The sequence below is a fragment of the Poecilia reticulata genome, chromosome 12 (assembly GCF_904066995.2).
Source record: "Poecilia reticulata chromosome 12, P_reticulata-male-v2, whole genome shotgun sequence".
In the NCBI taxonomy this organism is placed as follows: Eukaryota; Metazoa; Chordata; class Actinopteri; order Cyprinodontiformes; family Poeciliidae; genus Poecilia; species Poecilia reticulata.
In genome coordinates this window covers 819,033-840,459 of record NC_088841.1, presented here as the reverse complement: position 1 = coordinate 840,459, position 21,427 = coordinate 819,033, and the positions used below count along the sequence as shown (strand labels likewise).

At 38.7% G+C, this 21,427-nt stretch overlaps 1 protein-coding gene across 3 annotated transcripts in view; it reads right to left on the bottom strand.

The window, feature by feature from the left end:
* Positions 1-862: 862 nt before the first annotated feature.
* Positions 863-21,427, bottom strand: part of slc12a2 (solute carrier family 12 member 2) — an 82,607-nt gene continuing 62,042 nt past the window's right edge. For all 3 annotated transcript variants that reach the window (XM_008423068.3, XM_008423065.3, XM_008423064.3), the window contains 6 exons: positions 20,840-20,962; positions 18,016-18,127; positions 8,828-8,914; positions 7,736-7,871; positions 4,936-5,003; positions 863-4,804 (listed from right to left, as the gene is read on the bottom strand). In XM_008423068.3, coding sequence (XP_008421290.1) covers positions 4,669-4,804; positions 4,936-5,003; positions 7,736-7,871; positions 8,828-8,914; positions 18,016-18,127; positions 20,840-20,962 — 662 coding nt within the window. In that variant the 3' untranslated portion in view covers positions 863-4,668. The remainder of the gene's footprint in view (positions 4,805-4,935; positions 5,004-7,735; positions 7,872-8,827; positions 8,915-18,015; positions 18,128-20,839; positions 20,963-21,427) is intronic.

Genomic DNA, 21,427 nt, shown 5'->3' with positions numbered 1-21,427 from the left:
CATGAAGATTCATTTTCAAACAGACTTGTTCACTGATGACTGCTGTGCAACCCTGGATGGTCCAGATGGACGCAGTAGTGGATTGGTGGTGGATGGCCGCCATGTTCCAACACGGCTGTGACGTCAGCAAGGAGGTGGTGGAGTCATGTTTTGGGCCGAATTCATGGGGAGAGAGCTGGTCGGCCCCTTCAGAGTCCCCGAAGGTGTGAAAATTACCTCAGCAAAGTATATGGACTTTCTGACTGATCACTTTCTTTCATGGTTCAAAAAGAAGAGCCGTACATTCTATGGGGAAAAGGGGAGATACTCATGGTGTGGTCACCATCCTCCTCTGACCTCAACCCTATTTGAAGTATCGTCAAGCAAAAAATTTGAAGGTGGGATGCAGTTCATATCAACAGCAGCTCTAGGAAGGTATTCTGACATCTTGCAAAGAAATCCAAGCAGAAACTATCCACAAACTCACAAGTTCAATGGACGCAAGAGTTGTGCAAGTGGGTTCAAAGAAGGGATCCTATGTTAACATGCAACTCTGTTAAGATGTTTTTGATTGAAATAGCTTTTGATTTTAGTATGTCATTCAAAAATGACTGTTTGCAGTTCTTTATAATCCACAAAACGTTTAGAAAATCTGTGCATAATAATTTGGAACAGTGCATTCTGTTTTTTGTTTTTAAATTTAAAAAAAACTTCAAATTGGGAGGTTTGATCAGTAAAAATTGATTTATACTTTAATAGTTCATGACTTGAAAATTATACTGACCATAATTTGCATTGACCATTTAGGAAAATCTGAGAAAATATCACTTGCATAATAATTTGGAACACGTTGTATAACTCAAAAACATAAACCAAAAACAGATTTCATTTGATTCATTTATTGCAATAAAGATATACAAAGTATTTGTAATCATAACTGTTAAAATGTTAGAAAAAGCATATCTGTGACTGTTAACAGTACAGTGAATCAAATCATTACTACTTCAACCAGCCATCCATCCGTTTGTCAAAGCTTGGTATTGCTTTTTCTGATCTTAACCAGGTCTTTTGTCTCAAAAGGCATCAAAAAGATGGTCAAAAAGTAAAATTTAGCTAAAATTAAAAGGCAAGCAGAATACCAACAGAAAAACATGCAAAATAATTTTGTACTGAATCCAAAATATTACACAAGAAAAAAAAAGAAAAGAAATTCCAGATCTAAAATAAATACTTTCTTCATACTATATGAAACATTATTAGATTATTTACAGGTTAGGCCATGTTAGTGGAAAGGAGGTCTGCAGGTCTTTAGGATTGTGATTACTTTATTATGTTGGAAAACGTATTACCAGTCACTTTGGTTCTGGAATGAGCGGGTGACAGGAATCAGGCTAAGAAAGAATAACATTGGATTATAATCTCAGAAACTCTGCCTTAAATCTGAAATATTAACAAATGACTTCTGATCTGTGGAACAGAGCATTGGAATATTCTCCAATACTCTTTATAACCTATTAATAAAGAGAACTGATCAAATCAACAGGCAAAAACCCCTGTTTGTAAAAGTTAGGTTTTGATCAAAACGTGACATATCAAAAAAAGATTTCCTGTAGGTCCGACTGACATATGTATGTGTATATGCTGAATATAGGTCTATATATCTTCTTTAACATACAAATACAGAATAATGTATGTGCTTCAGTGTTGCTCTAAAACAGAAGGTAGAGAAGGCTCACAGTATGACAATGAACATAAAGTCACATCTTTCTTCCGTTTAGTACACAAAAGTGATTTCAAACATCAAATCTCATTTCTCTTTGAGTACAGGCTTAAAGTCCAGTTTGTTCTGTGCATTCATTTGTATATTCTTCAATTAGTTCATATTGAAGGCTCAATGGACATTTATAGAATTCACAATTAACAGCTCTAAATAGCCTGAAGTGTATAGCACCTACCTGGGATGGATAATTATCATACTGCTTATGATAACTGGGGGAAATGATTGACAAGAACTGACTTATGGTCATAAGGATAAACTTGATTATGTTTGCAAAAACTATAAATAATATAATTGCAGTTGTTACTATTGCTGTTTGAGCTGTTGTTTCCATGGCAGTATCAATCAATATCATTACATTTCAAAATGTGAAAGCAGTTATTGTATGCTGTTCAGTACAACTGCACTACACAATGGACCTGCTTTACTGTTTGGTAATGGGTGTCTTGGCTTTACAATAGTTTGGATTTGTGAGGATATGAATGAAGGGACAGATGTATCACTAAGACCAGTGAAGAACACATTTTGTGAGCTGCATCTGTTTGAGAGAAAGCCTGATTTTTAAACAAACTTAAAACTAATTCTGAAATGAGCTCGGAAGTTCCCGCACCCCCCAAACAGAAAGAAACCACCTGTCTTCAACATTGGAAAGTTTTCCTTAGACAAACAGGAACATCTCACTTCTACGGATTGGTATAATAATGGAAAAGGTGCTTTGCTGATTTCTCAGGACAAAGTGTCTGGAACAGTGTGCAGGAGAAGCACAGAAGGATGAGTGATAAAGGTCTTATTGCTGGCTATGTGGAAAATACATGAGAATAAAGTAATTAAAAAAAACAAAATAAAATAAAACATCTGCTCACTCAGAAGCCGGACGTCATAATAAATACATTACATTCCACTAACCTAAGCATTGGTTGACATTCTTCTTCATAAATTGCATACAATCTACAATCAGTGAGCTACAAGGTGAAGACTAAACTTGTTTAAAAAAAAAGAAGACACGAAAGTAAATTTGACTCAACAGTAAATTTGACTTTACTGTTGTAAGCCATCTCTTATCTAAAACGACATTGATCAGCAAAATTAGGAGCTGTTCATCTGACTTGCAAATATGAAGACCTAAATCGCTTTCTATAGTCGAACAACCTGCAAAGTCACACTGATTCTCTTATCTGGAAATCAAATAGACTTATTTACTTTAGTCAACATTTACTCAACAGAATTTGAGGTGAAAGGTATCTGCTCATTAAGTCTATTCCTGACCTAATCTATTTTTTAATTTGACAGCAGAAGTACACCATTAAAACTGTACTTATTCACTTCTAATGATTGCATAAGCAATAGATGTACATTTATTAAGTTTATTTAGTAAAAACCTTTAAAAATCAGCCAAACTTTACTTCTCCAAGCATAAACTACAGTTCTATTCGAGCTTTGTGATCTACATCTGACCTATTTTTCACACCTCAGAGCAGGGAAGTTCTATATGGCTTTTGATGGAACCATGGTACTGCTGCGTGGAGCCAATGGAGGATGTGTTGAAGGTTCCAATTAAATGAAGCAAGGCTCCACTGCACAGAAAACTACTGGACTGGAACTTCAGCTCACCTGCTCAAATGCATAGAGGTACATCTTCACACTCAGTCAAAACATATTCTGGATGTGGGGAGGTGTGAGCTCAGTGAGACCAGGAGGACAATTGTCCACAGTGCAGCCTGATGGGAGCAAAGGAGCCCAGTAGGCTGACATGACAGTATACATCAGTGCCAAATATTACAGTCAGCGGACAGAGCACTTCAACAGCAATGTGCAGTAAAAACCAGAGCACACCAAATTCAACGACACTACAGATGGATGCATCTACATTACAAACGAGCTGAGACTGAAGACAAACCACAGATTGCTTCCACGTTTACACACAAATCACACAGCCAGTATGGCTTTGGAGAAAGGAAAGCATCATTAAGGCAAGGTTTTAATTAGGTCGTTGAAGAGAGTAGAGTCTTTAGAGGGGAAGAACAGAAACAAACATTACTCAGCAGCTTCCAACCAACAAGGCTAATTATCATTAGCTTCACATCTTTGCTAACTAATAGCATGTTTAATTTAAAAACAAATACAATCTGATGCAGGCACTGGACCCAAACAAACAACTGTGTCCAAAAACAGGCTATTGAAAATGATCAACAGCTTTACAATGGAAGACCAGCAGAGCTTTGAACCATAAACAGATTAGAAGAATCTAAAAACAAAAAGACAGAAAGGTTTCACCCCCAAATCTAAACTGATTCAACTAATAAAGAATCACCATAAATGCATTCAAATTATTACTTAACCGCCAATAATATGGGTCATATTGTTTATCTGATTAGAGATTCAACTAATTTCATCAGATCCAACCAAAAGGCACATCTGTAAGGCTTTAGAATGTGTTGTTCTCTCCAATGTCTAAAACAAATAACTAGGTGATTATTGCTAACAGACATGGCAACTGGTCCTACTAACTTCAAGATATTCCATACCATGAGAACAAAAAATCACAAATATTATGAATGCCTGAATTACAGCCTGAGAGAAAAGAATCTGAACAGAAATGACAACTTGTGCACAAAAGTTGAAAAAACTAAAGCTACAAAAAAAGAGGAAAATTTGGAATAAATAGAAAAGAAAGGAGCCGAGAGGGCAACCTTACCAATAATTTTCACCCTAACCCTGAAATTCCTTCATCAACGTCTCAACCAGTATCACTTCCTCCTTTAGATCAACAGCGACTGTGTTTTCTACAGTCTCTGGAGTGTGATGGTGCACCTTTTATTTTGGGATTTAACTGGAACATGTGTGTGGCTTTGCTATCACCCGAAGAAGTGAATGTGAGACTTAAAAACACAGGATTTTTTCCTGTGCCAACACTAAGAGTAGAAGGTGAGGACGCTCTGGTGGTTGCCACGCACGAGGAGGATGGGGGGCAGGTCCTTGGACAGCACCTCCAGCCAGGCCATATAGAGGGCACTAGAGACTGCGCCCTTCCGAGCTAATGGCAGGCTCCTGGAGAGAGGAACAACAGTTAAAACAAAGATCTAGCGCTTTCATACTTGGGCTACAGCATTGGAATGGACACACTATCACATTTATGAAGTGGCACTACAACAGACAATCAATGGTGAATGCAGGCTTACATGACGATGAGGTTGGCAGTGCTTGAGTGTTCCTTCAGTAGCTCATTGAGCCTGATCTGACGATTGGTCTGGAGAACAAATACAACACGCAGTTAGAAAACATTCCTCTAGAATCTAGATCCCCGCACTCAGACTCAGGGTGTGGGGAGCAGGACAATCTCACAGATGGAAACAGATGCATTTCATCATGCCTTTTTGATTCCTTTATGCATTCTCTGCCAATTGCATAAGCTGTGGTCATTGTTGTAGAATGATCTGTAAATACAACAATCATCCAGGCTCTTCAAATGTCAGTGTTATGTGAAGACGTGGAGAAAACAACTGACGGCTAATGATTTAGTTTGAAGCTTTGCAGTGATTTTAGCAGCTAGAACCGAGAACAGTTGTGACTGCAGACAGTCACAACTGTTAAGGTGGCAACCCACCTAACTTGGGTCAAGTGGGTTGCCAGGCTTTATACGCCCCCTTGGCCCCCAGGCTAAGCGTTTCTTGTTTTTGTTTTCATTATACACAAAAAAATAAATAAATAAAAAAATCACAATTCCTTAGTATGGCTTATACTGCAAGCGTTGAGCATATCTCTGGCAGGGCAGAATTGTTCCTGAAAGATGGGTTTATAGTTGATGAATTGAAGCCGAGAGCACGCACCAATCACACCGCTGGCATCTCTGGCATTGGCTGCCTCGCACGCTGTCGCGGTTTGATCCCTGAAGTTTACCTTGGTGCAGATTGTCTCATAGTTGCGCATGACGCTGGTTTTATTTTTTTATTCTTATTTTTTGAGTGACACGATGCATTAAACGGCACCATATCAAATGTTTTGTCAACTTAGTGAGGCAGCAATGCTGCATGCAGAAACCAGAAAAACCTTTTCCCTACAGCTCAGGCAACCAAAACAGTGTCTGTCTCTGAAACTCAATAGATATGAAATAGAAGACCTACTTTAATAGTTCTTCCATTTCATGGAAAAGCTACTCAATAGACATAAATCATGTCTATTGATTTATGTGGCTTTTGCCACATAAATGTGGCTTTAGCCACATAAATCAAATCTTCTGTTTGTCCCTCTGTATCCAGCAGAGATGTGCAGTGCAGCAGATTTCTCATCATGCAGGGCTGGTTGTTAGAATTATTATGTTTGTTATCTTTCTTACATAAGTAGTTTAGCTTAATATATAATCAAGTTGTTTTTCCATTTGTTCTCTCTTAACCTAGAGAAGAGGAATTTGTTAAACTGTGTGTAACAAATTGTGATACTCCTAGTTGTAAAACTGTCTGTAGAATTTAGTTCTATTCTACCCCTTTCCTTGTTATCAGAGTAGCCCCCCTTCTGTTACGATCACCTTCCCACATTCTATTCACTTCCCTTTCCCTGCTAATAAAAAGACAAGTTCTGCAGCAGAGTGGCAGAACACATGGTGAACTGCTGGTGGAATCCAGGCCGGCTTCTACCAGGCTGGCAGAAATGCTGGGGTTACTGTGCCTTCTCAATTCTTGCAAGAAATTGGTTGAAAACTAAGTAATGCCGTCTGTGGTGCTTTTTATATAGGTTGAGAAATTACTCATCACCGGTCCAAGGTTGAATGAGGCCTTAAGCAGAATTTGACTTAGGGGCCCTTCTTGCTGCTAAAAACATCAACACCACCAACAACATTTCACTATGGACTTAGTAAATTCTGGGAAAGGGGCTCTAGTTTATTTGGCCAACCGTGAAAGCGTAAAAGTGATAATTGTAGTTCCTGAGATGTATTTGTGAACAAACAGAGCTCAAACTTAAAAGATTAAACTCATGGCATCAGATTATGGTAACCAAACAATCCAACTATGAGGATTGTTCTTAAGTAAACTTTGCCAGCTCCTTAAAATCTTAAATTTAAAAGTTAAATTAAAGGATTTTAAATTGTTTATCTGTGCTGAGACCATTAAATCAATTTTAACAGCATTGATATTCTCAATAAATAAATATTACATTTTTACATGTGTGGTCTGTGTTAAAATGTTAGCAAATACAACACAGGTCTGGGGGGCCACAAGCAGCTTCTTAGTTCATTTATGCCTTGGGTCGGTTTTAAATGTGATCAGCGTTACATCATGATTTTAGATCCACTAATTGATTACTTAATTTGCATTTATCAGAAGTGCAAAAAAATTGATATTTATTTTAATTGTATTTTTTCCATTTGTTGTTTTTAAGACTCTATAGTTGTGGGTTTAGGAATTGTCAGTAAGGTCTTCAAGTAACATAACTGCCCAGTAATATTTTACATTTCCTGTCAACTTAAAATCTTAAAAGCGTGCCAGTTTGAGGTTTCCTGGGACCATGCCAGTCCCAGGAAATCTGGGACTGGCATGAATCAGAAACCTTCTGATGTCTGAATGCTGCCATTGATCAGGTAAATTTTTATCTGCTGATGTTTTGCTTTAACTGGGTAAAAGCCGTGTGACATATTCCTGCAGAATGTCGACCAAGATGTGATTGAGTAATCTTGATCTTGTGACCGGATTGGTGACATTGAAAGTTAGTGGCAGACTTCACCAGGACCTCACTGTGTTTGAGATGACATAGAAGCAGCATGCTGAGTGTGCTGCAGTGAATCAGTGTGTGATTCATCAGAGTGAATCACACTCTGATTCACTCTGATGCAGTGCATCAGAGCATGAGACGTTGTTTCAACCTCTCATGCAAAGACTTTTGCATGGTAAAATAACGAAATAAAAATATTTTAGCATTTTCTTTCCAAACCAGTGAATCAGAGTGTGTGCTGTGTGTGATGCAGTGAATCAGAGAGTGGGTGCAGACCTTGGCGCGGTACAGTTCCAGCTCGTTGTCTGTGATCCTCCAGGGTTCGCCGTTTTTCAACCTCTCAGCTGCCTCCAATTCCATGTTGTCTTCCTTCAGCCGATAAGGCTCAATCATCTCCTCAAAGGTTGCCACACTGAGTCAGAACACAGACTTCGTGGTTAACAACATGACATAAGCTGCAGACTTCCTGGTACAGCCACAGTTACCAGAATGTGACAGATGTACAACAAAAAACCACACTGGCTTCTGAGTGGGATTGGATTATATTCTTAGAATGTAGGTTTAAATAATCATTTATGAGCAGTGATAAACCATCAGCCATGTCAACAAAACAGGACAGACAGGAAACCAATCTGTTGCTTTTTGATGTCCCTTAATAAAGACCAACTTAAAATGATAAGTGAAATCATGTTCTGTCTAAACTTTTTTTTACAATTAGAAATTCTGGAGGATCCACAGATTAGTTTGAGCTTGTTGTCAAAATACCTCTTTGTTGATGATGTATTTTCACCACCAGATGGCAGCAGTGAGCTGAACAATTTCTAATGAAACTGACTTCTAACACACTAGGTTTAAAAACATTTAAACAGCTGAAATCGGTGAACACATATCTAAAAGAAGACAAAAATTTATTCCTGTTTTTCAGAGAAAGGTGCTGTTTTTTTTTCTGCATGTCGTCTGTGTGACCTCAGTGGGAACAAAAATAATGTATATGTTTGACATTCTAAATGTTTAAAAAGCCTCTTCTGTCCCCATTTATGTGAACAACCTGCAGAATGTTGAGGTAAAACAATTGATCAGCTGACACCAAGCTCAAGTAAGCACATGTTTGGTGTGGCCTTTATTGTTGCCCAGTTTTGAACTTGGCTTTAACTCATTCAGTCCTAAAGCATCTTTTAGAAAGTCAACCACAAAACAAAAACTCTAATTATTTCAAAGTTTGCATCTCCAGAAAATGTTGAGTGGATGAGACTTTGAAAGTAGAGTCAGACTTTAGAAGTGACATAGTCAAGCACAGTATAAATGTTCTCAGAAGAAGGCGCGATGATGGCGAGGATGACATGAAAACGACTGAAAGAGCGAACTTACTGCTCCTTCTTGGGCTTGGTGTTGATGTCCCCCAGCACGTTGATGTCAGAGAAGTCTATTCTGAACTTGCTCAGTAGAGTTGCCATCCTGCAAAAAAAAAGTCAGAGTTGTAGGTTTTATGTTTTGTTGCTCAGAGCAGCAGAGTTTATCTGGAACTGGAGCTCATTTCTTTCTGCACTAACTTCAACAGAGCAGAATTCCTGACAGAGTGAGGCATCCTGTGCGCTGCACAGCACCTTTGTGTTATCACTTCTCTGCCATCAACAGCTAATAATGAATATTTCATGTCTTTACACTGACAGTTGGCATAGCGACTTTACAGTGGTAGCACCCAGTCTGTAGCTCCTGTCTACTTTCTTTTTACACAATTTCAGCTTGAGGGAAAACTTGAGGTGCACAGCACACAACCAGAATGGTCCCTAGGGGATGCTGGGGCACCTTCCCAAATGTGGAGAGTAAAAAAAAATAATCTAAAAGTGATCTAGAAAGAATTGTATCATCAAAGCCTATTTTCCTTAATAATGTAATGCCTAAATGAAATCTGAATTATTTACACAACATTTCCACCAATCGAGTCATTATGAATTTCCCCTGATGGACCAGCACCCCAGGTCTGTTCTGGGGTGTTGGCTCTACCAACCCAGAAGAGAAACTAAATAGCCATTGTGGCTACTAGGGGAAAACTAGAAAATTCCTGCAGAAATTTTACGGGGCCTGCCAAAGTGTGCCCGTCGGATTTTTAATATAGCGTTCTGATGCAAATGTGAGCAATAATGCTAAAGAAAGCTGCAATGTAGTCAATAACCTGCGGGGAGTCAGAAGCATGTTCACTAAGCTGTACTCATACCATTTAGTATGTTGCATAAGCTAAAATGAGCCAAAATGCTAATAATAGCATGAATGCCATCAGTAACATGTGGAGCATCACTAGCCTGTCTGTCATTACTTACTCCATTCAGTATATGAAACATTGGAATAAGCAAGAAAAGCGTTCTGATGCTCAACACTAGCATCAATGCTAAGCTGAGCTAAATTGTAGTCAAAAACCTGTGGAGAGTCAGAAACATGTTGATGAAGCTGTACTTGCATCACTAGCATGTTGTCTGTCATTACAGACAACATGCTAGTGCATTCACAACATGCTAGTGCAACATGCATTCACTATACAAAATGTTGCTAATAAGTAAGAAAAGTGTTCTGATGCTTAATATTAGGATCAATGCTAAGCTGAGCTAAATTGTAGTCCAAAAATGCTAACACTCTGGATGTCAAAAGTCAGTTCTTAACCTATGATAAAAAGCTAATACTATCGCCCTTCTTATAGTAATGTACAGACTCACTCTGTTTGAGTGACCTATTACAAGTAAATAATGGGTTTTACACTGTCCACCACCAATGCCTGAAGCTCTTGCCAGATCAATCACCCTATTTCTATGGCTGATTTAGTTCACTGCAACAATACATCAGCTGAACCCAGTGGTCAATAAAATTCAGCCCCAGACTGACGACTATAAACTTCGCACATGGTGTTCTCACTCACGGTCTGAAATAAAAATAAAAAATAAAGACAGTCGGTAATTGTTTATTTCTCGAAAATTTTCAAGCTTCATACCAAGTATTTTAATTTACATTAAAAAATGCAAAGAAATACAAATTTTATGCAAGCAAAATATGAATAGTCACAGGAAATATTTATTCTTCCCACAATGCATTGTGAGACCTCTCTCTGAGCCCGTTTGTGAGACTACTCACTGTCTCTCTGGGAGCCGTTGCTATGGTAATTAATTATCTGGACCAGGGCTGGCTCTCTGTCAGACAGTTTGCTGGAGTCATTCTATACTTGAGACACTCGGCGTCGGTCTGAAGGACCCTGACAAAAAACCATAAGCCCTAGCAACATTTTGAAAACATTTTATTATTATATCTTAAATTATCTTCTAATCTAATATTATAACTAACTCGAGGGGAAAAGATAATAAAAGCTAATATTATCACTTACCTGAGAGGATTATTGAGGCTTTTATTTTGATATTTCCTTAAGCTTCATTTGAAAAGGCCACACTAATCCCATGTGTAATAGTAATTGGGTTTAATCAGTTATATAATACTCAAAACAGAAAAACATTCAATAATTTTGCACACAGAACAGAACATTTAGTCTGCTGTTGTAGTACGTTTTAGGCTTAATGTTTAATTAATAAATAATTGCTGCGGTAGATTAGCTGCTAATAAATGCTAATATTATTTCACCGCCGATGGTGGTGCACTAACTCAAGAGAATAAGATAATAAAAGCTAATATAATTGCACAGTCTACAGCTGTGCAGTTACCCGAGAGGATTATTGAGGCTTTTATTTTGAAATTTTATAGTGTCATTTGAAATGTCAATACTAATGCCATGTGCAACAGTGATTTTTGTTAAACCAGTTATCTAATGCCCAAAAGAAGCAATTATATGATGTAATAATCTTTAAGGCTTTTATTTTTCAATTTTATGTGAGCTTAATTTTAACTTGCCTAACTAATCCCATGTGTAATGGTTATAGTGTTAAATCAGCTGTATGTGCTAAAAACACAAGTAGTTATAAATACCAGTTTAGTCCTCCTCTATAGAAACATACAGTTCTGCCATGCAGCTGCTGTTCCAGGCTCTGTGTTCTGTTGCTATGGTAATTAATTAATCCCCTGCAGCTGTGAGAGCCAAAGTGTGGGAAAATTCTGTTAAAAAAAGCCAGTTTTCAAACCAAAAAAGCCCTTCGAACAACTCCTTCCTGTTCAGAAACCATGCCATGTATTTGAAAACCGTTTGAAGCGTATGAGAAGGCTATTTGTCTTTTCCGATATTCCCGCGTTTCATATCTCTACCACACTCACAGTATTATGAGAGATAGATGATGTGTGCTCAGGTCTGACATTTTTCAGAAATATATGTAAAAACATAGGGATGAGTGTGACTTTATCCTGTTGCGCCAAATCAGTCGAAAGCACCTGGAGAGAAAACAGTGAGCACTAAGGAAATTTTGAAAACATTTTACCGGAGCAGGCATGCGTATCTTTGTCCTGACCGACTTTTAGGCAAATCGGGCGATATTTGTGGGCGTGAGGGCGAGTTAGAAATTATTTTGGGGTCAGAAATCCACTCTCTCCCACACTCTAGCGGAGTGGCACTCACACTCTAACTTTCCGAAAAATCGAAAACTTTAGGTCGCTTGGAGACAAGTTGTGGACAATCCGTGATTCGTATCGACGTACCGTCTTCATTTTAGATAAGATGACGAGCGTATCTACAAACTGAAGTTTGAATGGAATTTCCACGTGAATGTATGATGACACAGTGATTGCTCAAAAATAGGGTATTTTTAGGATCTGATTCCATTGAAATGAATGGGGTTTTTGGGGGTCTTTTTATCCAATTTGTGTTGCCGTGGTAACTCCGAATCCCACCAGAAATAATAGCTCCAATGCCGTAATCGAACCGCAATTTTTGATATCACATTTGTGGGGGTGCACGCAGCGGTTCGGGCCGCATTAACGGTCACAGAAGAATAATAAAGGCGTTCTATTGGGTGTAGAACAATAGTTGCCTGCCATGCAATGCATGCATGGCTCTCCTTATGCATTGCTATGGCATGCCCCTATTAATAAAGAGGCATTCTATTAGGTGTAGAACAATAGGTGCCCACTTCGCAAGTCAGTCACTGCTCTCCTTATGCATTGCTATGGCATGCCCCTAATAAATTAATTTATAATAAAGAGACATTCTATTGGGTGTAGAACAATAGGTGCCTGCCATGCAATGCATGGAGGTAGTGATTGACTTGCTTTGCAAGTCAGTCACTGCTCTCCTTATGCATTGCTATGGCATGCCCCTAATAATAAAGACCCATTCTATTAGGTGTAGAACAATAGGTGCCTGCCATGCAATGCATGGAGGCAGTGATTGACTTGGTTCGCAAGTCAATCACTGCTCTCCTTATGTATTGCTATGGCATGCCCCTAACTAGAAAATTCCTGCAGAAATTTTAAAGGGGCATGCCAAAGTGTGCCCGTCGGCTTGGACCCAGCATTCTGATGCTAAAAATTTGCAGTAATGCTAAAGAAAGCTGCAATGTAGTCAATAACCTGTGGAGAGGCAGAAGCATGTTGAGTAAGCTGTACTTGTACCAGTCATTATGTTAAAATTAGCACAAGCTAAAATTAGCCAATATGCTAATGTTAGCCTAAATGCTGGCAGTAGCATGTAGAATCAACAGGACCATGTTGTTTTCATTTTACGTGTTCCATTCAGTATACAAAACAGGTCTAATCAATGAGAAAATTAGCTAATACCTAACTTAAGGTAAAAGTGCTAGTGCACTAGTCAAAGACAGTGAAATGCTAACTTTTGTACTAATGCTAATGAACTGCCTTGCTGCGCAAGGCAGCAAGGCAGTGCCGCGATAGGCGGTGCACTAACACGCATGGAATATGTAGACTTTTATTTTTGAAACTTTCAGGTAGTTTCATTTTAACTACCACACCAATTCAATGTGTAACAGTAGTTTGTTTAAACATGTCACATAAAGCACAAAAGAGGAAATACTTGATGTGAAAAATGTCAAGGCTTTCATTTTGAAATTTTCAGTAAGCTTCTTTATTGTTACACATTTGATTAATGGCCACATTAATCCAATGTGTAACAGTCCAGCTATATAATGCCGAAAACAGCAAGTAGATCTAAATGCCTGCTCAGCCCTAATGTGTGGTATCTAAGAGTTCCGCCATGTTGTAGTTCTGACTTTCAGTCATTGTAGTTCTAAAGAGCAGGTCAACCATCATGTGAGTGAGACACACAGGGAGAGATTGAATTCTAACTGTTTGAAGCAGTTAGTTTTTCTGAACAAATCAGTCCAAACAGCTCCTTTCTGTTCAGAATCCGCAAGAGTGATCAGAAAACAGTTTGAAGCATATAACAGGGCAATTTCTTGTCTCCGATAGTACTGCAATTTATATCTGTAGCTCTCTGCATTAACCTGAGCGAAAAACATAATAAAGGCCTGAGAGCTCCTTTATACAGGCTTTTATTTTGAAATTTTTAGTAAGCTTAATTTTAAATGGCCATACTAATCCAATGTGTAACAGTGGTTGGGTTAAACCAGTTATATAGTGCCCAGAAAATTCTGCCTTGCCTGTAATTATAACATTCTGTTCACCCTCCTTCTGTAGTGACTCAGAGTTCCACCATTGTGTAGTTCTTAAATGCCAGCTCAGCCCTCCTCTATAATAACTGAGTGTTCCTCCATGTTGTAGTTCTGACCTTCTACTCTGCCCTCGTTATTAGTGTTCCGCCATGTTTAGAACTACAGAGACCTTGTAGTCCAAACCAGCAGCTCTGCTTTCTATATATTCTGTTGCAATAGCGATTAAGCCTCTGCCAACTGCTGTGTGTGTGTGAGAGACACTCCATGTAACTTTGAGAACACCCAGTCACTTTTAATGAAAAAAAGCAGTCCGAACGACCTCTTCCCGTTCAAGATCCGTAAGGCCGATCCAAAAACCGTTTAAAGCGTGTGAGAGGGCTATTTGTCATCTCCGATAGTCCCGTGATTCATAACTGTAGGTCATTCACAGTAATTGCAGTGATGAGAGAAATATGGTGTGCGCTGAGCTCAGACATTTTCAAAAACCTATATAAAGCACTGGGGATGAAGCGTCAGTTAGTCATGTCCCATCACTTTGCTCTAAAGCACCTGGACAGAAAACCGCAAACCCTAGAGAAATTTCGAAAACATTTTACCGGAGCAGGCATTCGGTGCGATTTCATGACCAACTTTCATACCAATAGCACAAGTTTTGCGGCCATGAGAGCAATTTCAAAATTATTTTTGAGTCAAAATTCCACTCATTTTCTCACTCTTAAAAGCGGCAGTTGGTGACAGTTACACTCTAAGGTTTCGGCAGTTGCAGATTTTGCTCGTTTTTCGCTTTTTACGTCGCCGTTGTAAGTCCGATCCCCAATTAAAATAATAGCTCCCTTCTCGGCATCGAGCCGCACGATATGATACCACTTTTGTGGGTGGGCACGCAGTGGTACGAGCCACATTAACGGTGACGGAAGAATAATAAATAACACACACAATAGACATTCTATTGGGTGTAGAACAATAGGTGCCTGCCATGCAATGCATTGCAAGTCAGTCACTGCTCTCCTTATGCATTTGCTATGGCATGCCCCTAATAATAATAATATACAGACATTCTATTGGGTGTAGAACAATAGGTGCCTGCCATGCAATGCATGGAGGCAGTGACTGACTTGCTTTGCAAAGCAAGTCAGTCAGTCAGTGACTGACTTGCTTTGCAAGTCAGTCACTGCTCTCCCTATGCATTGCTATGGCATGCCCCTAATAATAATAATATACAGACATTCTATTGGGTGTAGAACAATAGGTGCCTGCCATGCAATGCATGGAGGCAGTGACTGACTTGCTTTGCAAAGCAAGTCAGTCAGTCAGTGACTGACTTGCTTTGCAAGTCAGTCACTGCTCTCCCTATGCATTGCTATGGCATGCCCCTAATAATAATAAAGAGACATTCTATTGGGTGTAGAACAATATGCCAAATTCTCCATCTCAAGTAACAAGAGGATTTTTCAGATGGCAGGTAAGCTGTTGGTCAGTGCGTTTTATTACTCTTAGTTTCCATGCGGCTCTGCTCCGTTTCACCGCTGCCATCATTTGTTTTTTTGATGATTATCAGTTATGAACATTGCGGTAATTTACAGATGTTTATGTTTTTCTGGTTAGCATAATGCTAATACTGATCTGGATAAATGTTGCTAAGATTTCTTTTTTTTTTTTCTTGTTAATGATGATGCTCTTTCTGTGCCGTCATAATAATGTTAATGTTTGGATGATATCGTTATGTTTGCTGGTTCAAATGATCGTTCTGATGGGCTGTTGTACAGGGAGAAGCTAAGGTCCTATTTGCTGACTCAGGTCTATGGAAATCCATATGTGTGTATGTTTTTAGCTGTGATCATTTCATCCTGTACCAATGCGTTTCAGTTCTTTTACAAAGAAAAGTCTGCTGCTTGGTGCTATTAGTTGATTCTCTTCAGTTTTAATACACTTCAGCATGTTTGTTCAGAGTTAAACTTGCAGACAATCTTTGGTGTTTTTCACAGTTTTGAATCTGATTCAGAGATGACAGTGATTTATTGATTAATTACTGTATATTTACTGAAGTTACTGAACAGATCTTTTATTTTAGTTAATTTAATAAAATATAATTGTAGTCATTTTCTTACCATTCATTTGAATCATTTTACTGGAATAGGAAAAAGGCTTATCAGCCTCACCAAAAAAGGCTGCCTCTGGAAGCAAACTATGGAAACACTTAGAGCCCAGTAAAGAAGACTGATTAAGAAGCAAATGAAGCAGTTAAACACACCCAAACTGAGCTGAGTGCTGCTTGATGTACTGGTATAAAACCATGCAGTGAATGGAGGAGAAACAGTGAAGTGTTCAAAGAGCCTGTCTGAAATCCTCTTTGTTTCAAACTGAGAAGAACAAAGTGCACCCAGGATTGTACAGATGAAAGGCTCTGCTGCTACTGTAGCACCAAGTTAATTTTATCCAACAAAAGAAAGTGGGAGGCAGCTTGAAGAACCATGACAGACTATGGAAGTGAGAGTGTGTACCAGAAAACACAGCAGTAAGGGTCATCCATATATTAAAAAAACCATAATGGCACCAACGTTTAGCAAATCTAGTCGAGGGACAGTTTAATTTAACTGGAATCTAACACTTATCTTTATATTATAAATTCCTGGTGGGAGCAAAGTGGAAATCTGTTCTTACAGGTTTACAACTTGTGCTGTCGGCTTCTACTATAGAGATTAGCATTCCTCGGTCAGATTCTTAAATAAGTTTCCTTGGAAATCCAGCTGCTTGTTTACAGAATGATCACAGAGTGCATGGATTATATTAATACACACACTGCCCTGCAAGATGATTAATAAAGAGTTTTTAATAATCACAGAATGGGACCTAGCTGGAAAACTTAAAATTATCCAAAATACCTCATTTCAGCAGAAACAGGAATATTGTGTTAAGCATTAGAGTCTGCAAGTACTGGTCTGTAGCCCTGTCTGTCTCCAAGTATTTACTCTAAACCTGTATATTCTCTGGAACATCTGCCTAACAAACATCCAACTTCTTACCTTTCCTGTGGTGTTTTTTTCTCTCTTTCTCCTCCAAGGTTTCAGACACCATTAAGGGATCATGGAAGTTAGCAGCCTTGCAATAAAAATATCTGCATCTTGTACTCAAATTTGTGTTAAACTCTTAATGATTAAACTAGACATATTAGAGCACTCTGCCAGTCACTGACAAGACAGTGATGTCTGATTCATAACATGAATAAGGAAATATGATTTTAAAGTGAAACAGTAACAGCTGTAATGAAGTAACCCAGAAGAAGGCTGACCCCAGCAGAAACAGGATGTTCCCAGGATGTGTTGCGCTCTTTCAAACACAGAAGCTTTGATGGTTCACCTTCTTGATTATAGGCAAAAGTGCTATTTTTAACAAAGACTACTTTCCAAAAGTTTTGACATTAGGCGATTTATTTTCTTCCTCTCAAGCTAGCAAGAAAGGGCGTTTTTACGCCAAGCAGCTCCTTTTAGTAGCATGAAACATTTGCAGCCTAAGTAACTTTCTGAAACTTTCATATAAGAGTTGCAACGAGCATGTAGAGAAGTTTCTCCAGATCTGAGAGGATGTCTTATCAAAATTACACTGCCAACATTAGTAATAAGTGGCATCCATTATTCAAACCTACTGTAGATAGAGCAAGAGCTTCATCCCATCATCTCGATTTATCTCCAATTGGGATCTTAATGATTAAGCCTTTTTATTAATTTGTTAAATAAAATTACTTTAAAAAAACTTCAGTTGTATTTCATGTTATTATTAATTACCCCAGAAGTAGAAGTCCAGATGTTTTTATGTAAACAATATGGAAAAAAAAAGCTGTTTTTAACAGTGACAGGTGTTAAACTCAAAGTCCTTAAAAGTGTGTTTGTAAGCACTGAGAGCAGAACTGCTGGGGGAAAAAAGTACTTCATACTTTCAGTTAAATTCACTGCATCTCAACTGCAGTCAGAAAACCTGGAGTAAAGGGTAGGAAAAGTTGTCAGGCCTTACGCTCTGCGGTCATGATCAATCCTGTTGATCTTCCCTCCAATGAAAACGCGGATCCTGCAGTCCTTCCACCTCTTCTTGTTGGTTAACAAGTATGGGATCAACAGGGTCAGACCTGATCCAAGGAAAGTAAACCGATCAATTTATACAAACCTGAGAACAACAAAACCTAATATGTATCAAATGTGTGCATTTTTCTCAAAAAACAGCACAAACCCATTAAAAATGTACTGTTTAAAAATTAAAAATAGTTTACATACTATTTTTCTGATTTATCATTTTCAATAAACCTTACCTGCAAATCTACACTGTATAATTAATATAACAAATATGCAATAACATTTATTCACACTTCTTATTATTTATTTTGCATATCAAAATCTTCCTCACCGCTCAAATTCAATAAGTCCGACTTGTAAATGATATTTAAAAAAGAGGATTTAAAATTGGGTGAATCGGAAGAGAAAGAGGTATGAATAATGTCTGCATCCATATCTGAATTGAGAATAATTTCATCCACACTGCATCGTAGAGTGTCAATGGGTTGTAGTAGTGACAAATTATGAAGATGACTTGTGCCTCAGGCTCATCATGTATGTTTATACACTCATCTGGAGTCTGGTTAGCATACCGTTTCTGTCAGTGCCATTAATGAACACAGCAATGATTGAATCTACTGGAATAGCTCAGGAATGTTTTCCTACATTCAAGATTTGTTACAATAAAATTACAATGCAAATATGATTTTGTAAGTTTAATTTTTAATGAACATATGTTTTTCTTCTGGATGTAAACCATCAATGTTTGGTCTAGTGCAGTGTTTCTCAACCTTTTTTGGGCCAGCGCCCCCCTAGCCTTTATCCAGGTCCTTCACCGCCCCCCACCAAAGAATTTGTAGGCTACTTTGCACTGACAATTATTTTATTATTAATGTTACTATCATTATTGTAGATGTTTTGAATCGGCACACCGATTATGTTTTCCCGTACACTTCAGCGCGCCTTACGCTCCTTCACCTCGCGCACATAACGGGGTAAATGTAGCGAGTTTTGCCCTAAACGTATCGGAGTCTGGAGGAGGGGAGTTGGGGGGGAGGCGAGCGTATGTTTCTACGCTCCTTCGTGGGGGGTGGGGGCGATTTATTTGCATCCACTTTGCGCCCCTGCCCATGGCACTTCAATATTATTTTACCTTTTATCTGGATATCTGGAAATAATGTCTGTTTATTCTTGCCATACAGTCCTCTGTATTAATTATTGCTCGAAAGGTCTTGCCACACCAGTTTATTCCTCCGTATTTACTGTAGTTTCTTAGTTTATTCTTGCATTTTGTTCTTCATTTTAATTCTATTTAGTTTAATTCGATTAGTATTATCCTCTCTTGGTTTATTGCTATGTCCACTTTAGTTTCTTTCCTGTTGCTACAGTTATTTTATCGTTTATTGACCATCAGTAATTTTCCCTCATCACCTGCTGCGTCGCCTAATTATTATGTGTTTCACATCATGTGTTGATTTTTCACTGTTCAGTGTCGGATTCTCTGATTTTATGCCATAATTCACATCTAGTTCGTCGCTCAGTTTTATGTCCCACTTCTCGCGTTTCAGAGTTTTGCGCAATGTGTCTTTTTTTTTTTTTTTCAACTCCCTAAGGTGCAGGGCGGTCGGGAAACGTATCGATGGGGAAAAGGCAGACTGACATAAACCTTTTATAACAACGGAAACAATTTCTGCATTCTGATTATTGAAATTTAAAAGTGCTGCGTTGTTCTATCACCCCCGTTTCATACCGGACCACATACATAAATAAAACCGCTATAAAATGAACGGCCTCTATCGAGGTATCACTCATGGAGGGATTTCTTTATTTAAATAGGTTCATTTTTCAGAGGGATACAAAGTGAGAGTATTGGGGATTTTAGTAATTATATGTTTATAAGAGCAATTTTCTGTTGTCCTTCCATGGTAGCGGGCAGCTTTTAAACGGAAATAAAACATTTTTTAATATAAATTGTTGCTTTGACATGATCACAGAACTGCCAAAACATATGTAGCCTACATAAATACCAGACAAAGTGAATCACAGCAACGTCATCAGCCAGTGTAACGCTGAACTGATGCGGAGATGCGCCATGAAGCTACAAACACTGAATAGAAAAAGAGCTGCCATCGATACAGTTGCAGCCAAGCATGATTTAATGTTACACAATACAGTTTTACCAAGTTGCTCAAAGTCTAAACTGGTATTGTTATGCATTTAAGGTGTAAAGTTTACCTTCGACCAAACGCCCCTCAAAGGCATCCCAGCGCCCCCCTTTTGTAAAAATGTACGCCAGCGCCCCCTGCCGTCCTCTGAACGCCCCCTGGGGGGCGCTACCGCCCACGTTGAGAACCGCTAGTCTAATGCAAGTATGTGAATTGAGTGACCAAGCCCATGTTCTTATTTAAAAGTTTTTAAGCACAGATAGTTTTGTCTTCAGATAACTAAAGTAAAAATGAAGCACTGGAACAGCTCCAGAAGGCAACAGAGAAACTTTAATGCAGTTTCTCTGTTGGACATGAAAAGTACCACCAGGGACTTTTCATGTCCCTGGTGGTAGTAGCAACCTTTTCAGCATGTCAATGTTCTTCTTAGTCTTCTAATGAGCCATCATTTGATCCAGGTGTGTTAATCCAGGGAGAAAACTAAAACATGCAGAATGCCAGCCCTCGAGGACCGACTTTGGGCACAACTGCTTTAATGGGACAAGCTTCTTTTGGTTTGTGGCTGTAGTTCACTGATCTCTGGCTGAGTTCCTTTACCGGACAAGAAGTCCTGTCCTGTCTCACCTCCATCATCAAACAGCCACCAGACATCCACTGTGCCCTTCCCCTGTTTCTGCTGGAACTGCTGACTGGCTTCCAGCAACCTCTGGTCAGACACATTTAAAGGAATGGTTGGACTCTTCTTGTCTGTAAGGCAGACAGACACACACAGCACATTCAATCAGTAACAGCAAAGTGACAATTAAGGGTCAGAAAAACTCAGAAGTTTAAAACTTTTTATGTCCATCTGTTTATTTTGAGAACATTAGCCTTAATGGGGAGCTATAATAAATCAAAATGAAGTCACATTGAAGCAGAGGAGAAACACTGTTAACATCGAGGAGCCAACAGACAGCTGAGATGTTTCTGAAGCAGAATTAGGATCCTGGAAAAGAACCGTCACCTCTAAGGAAGGAAGAAACTTCAGATGCTTTGGAGGAACTGAAATCTCACCAAGAGACGATAACTACTGAGGATCTGAAGTGAGATAAAAGCCATGTGATGCAGCAGGACATCAGAGACTGAGTGGAAACCAGTAAAAGTTTGAGACTGATCAGGAGAAATGACTGTTCCCCAAGAAAAGTAGCTAGCAGGCGGAAGCACAGAACAAGC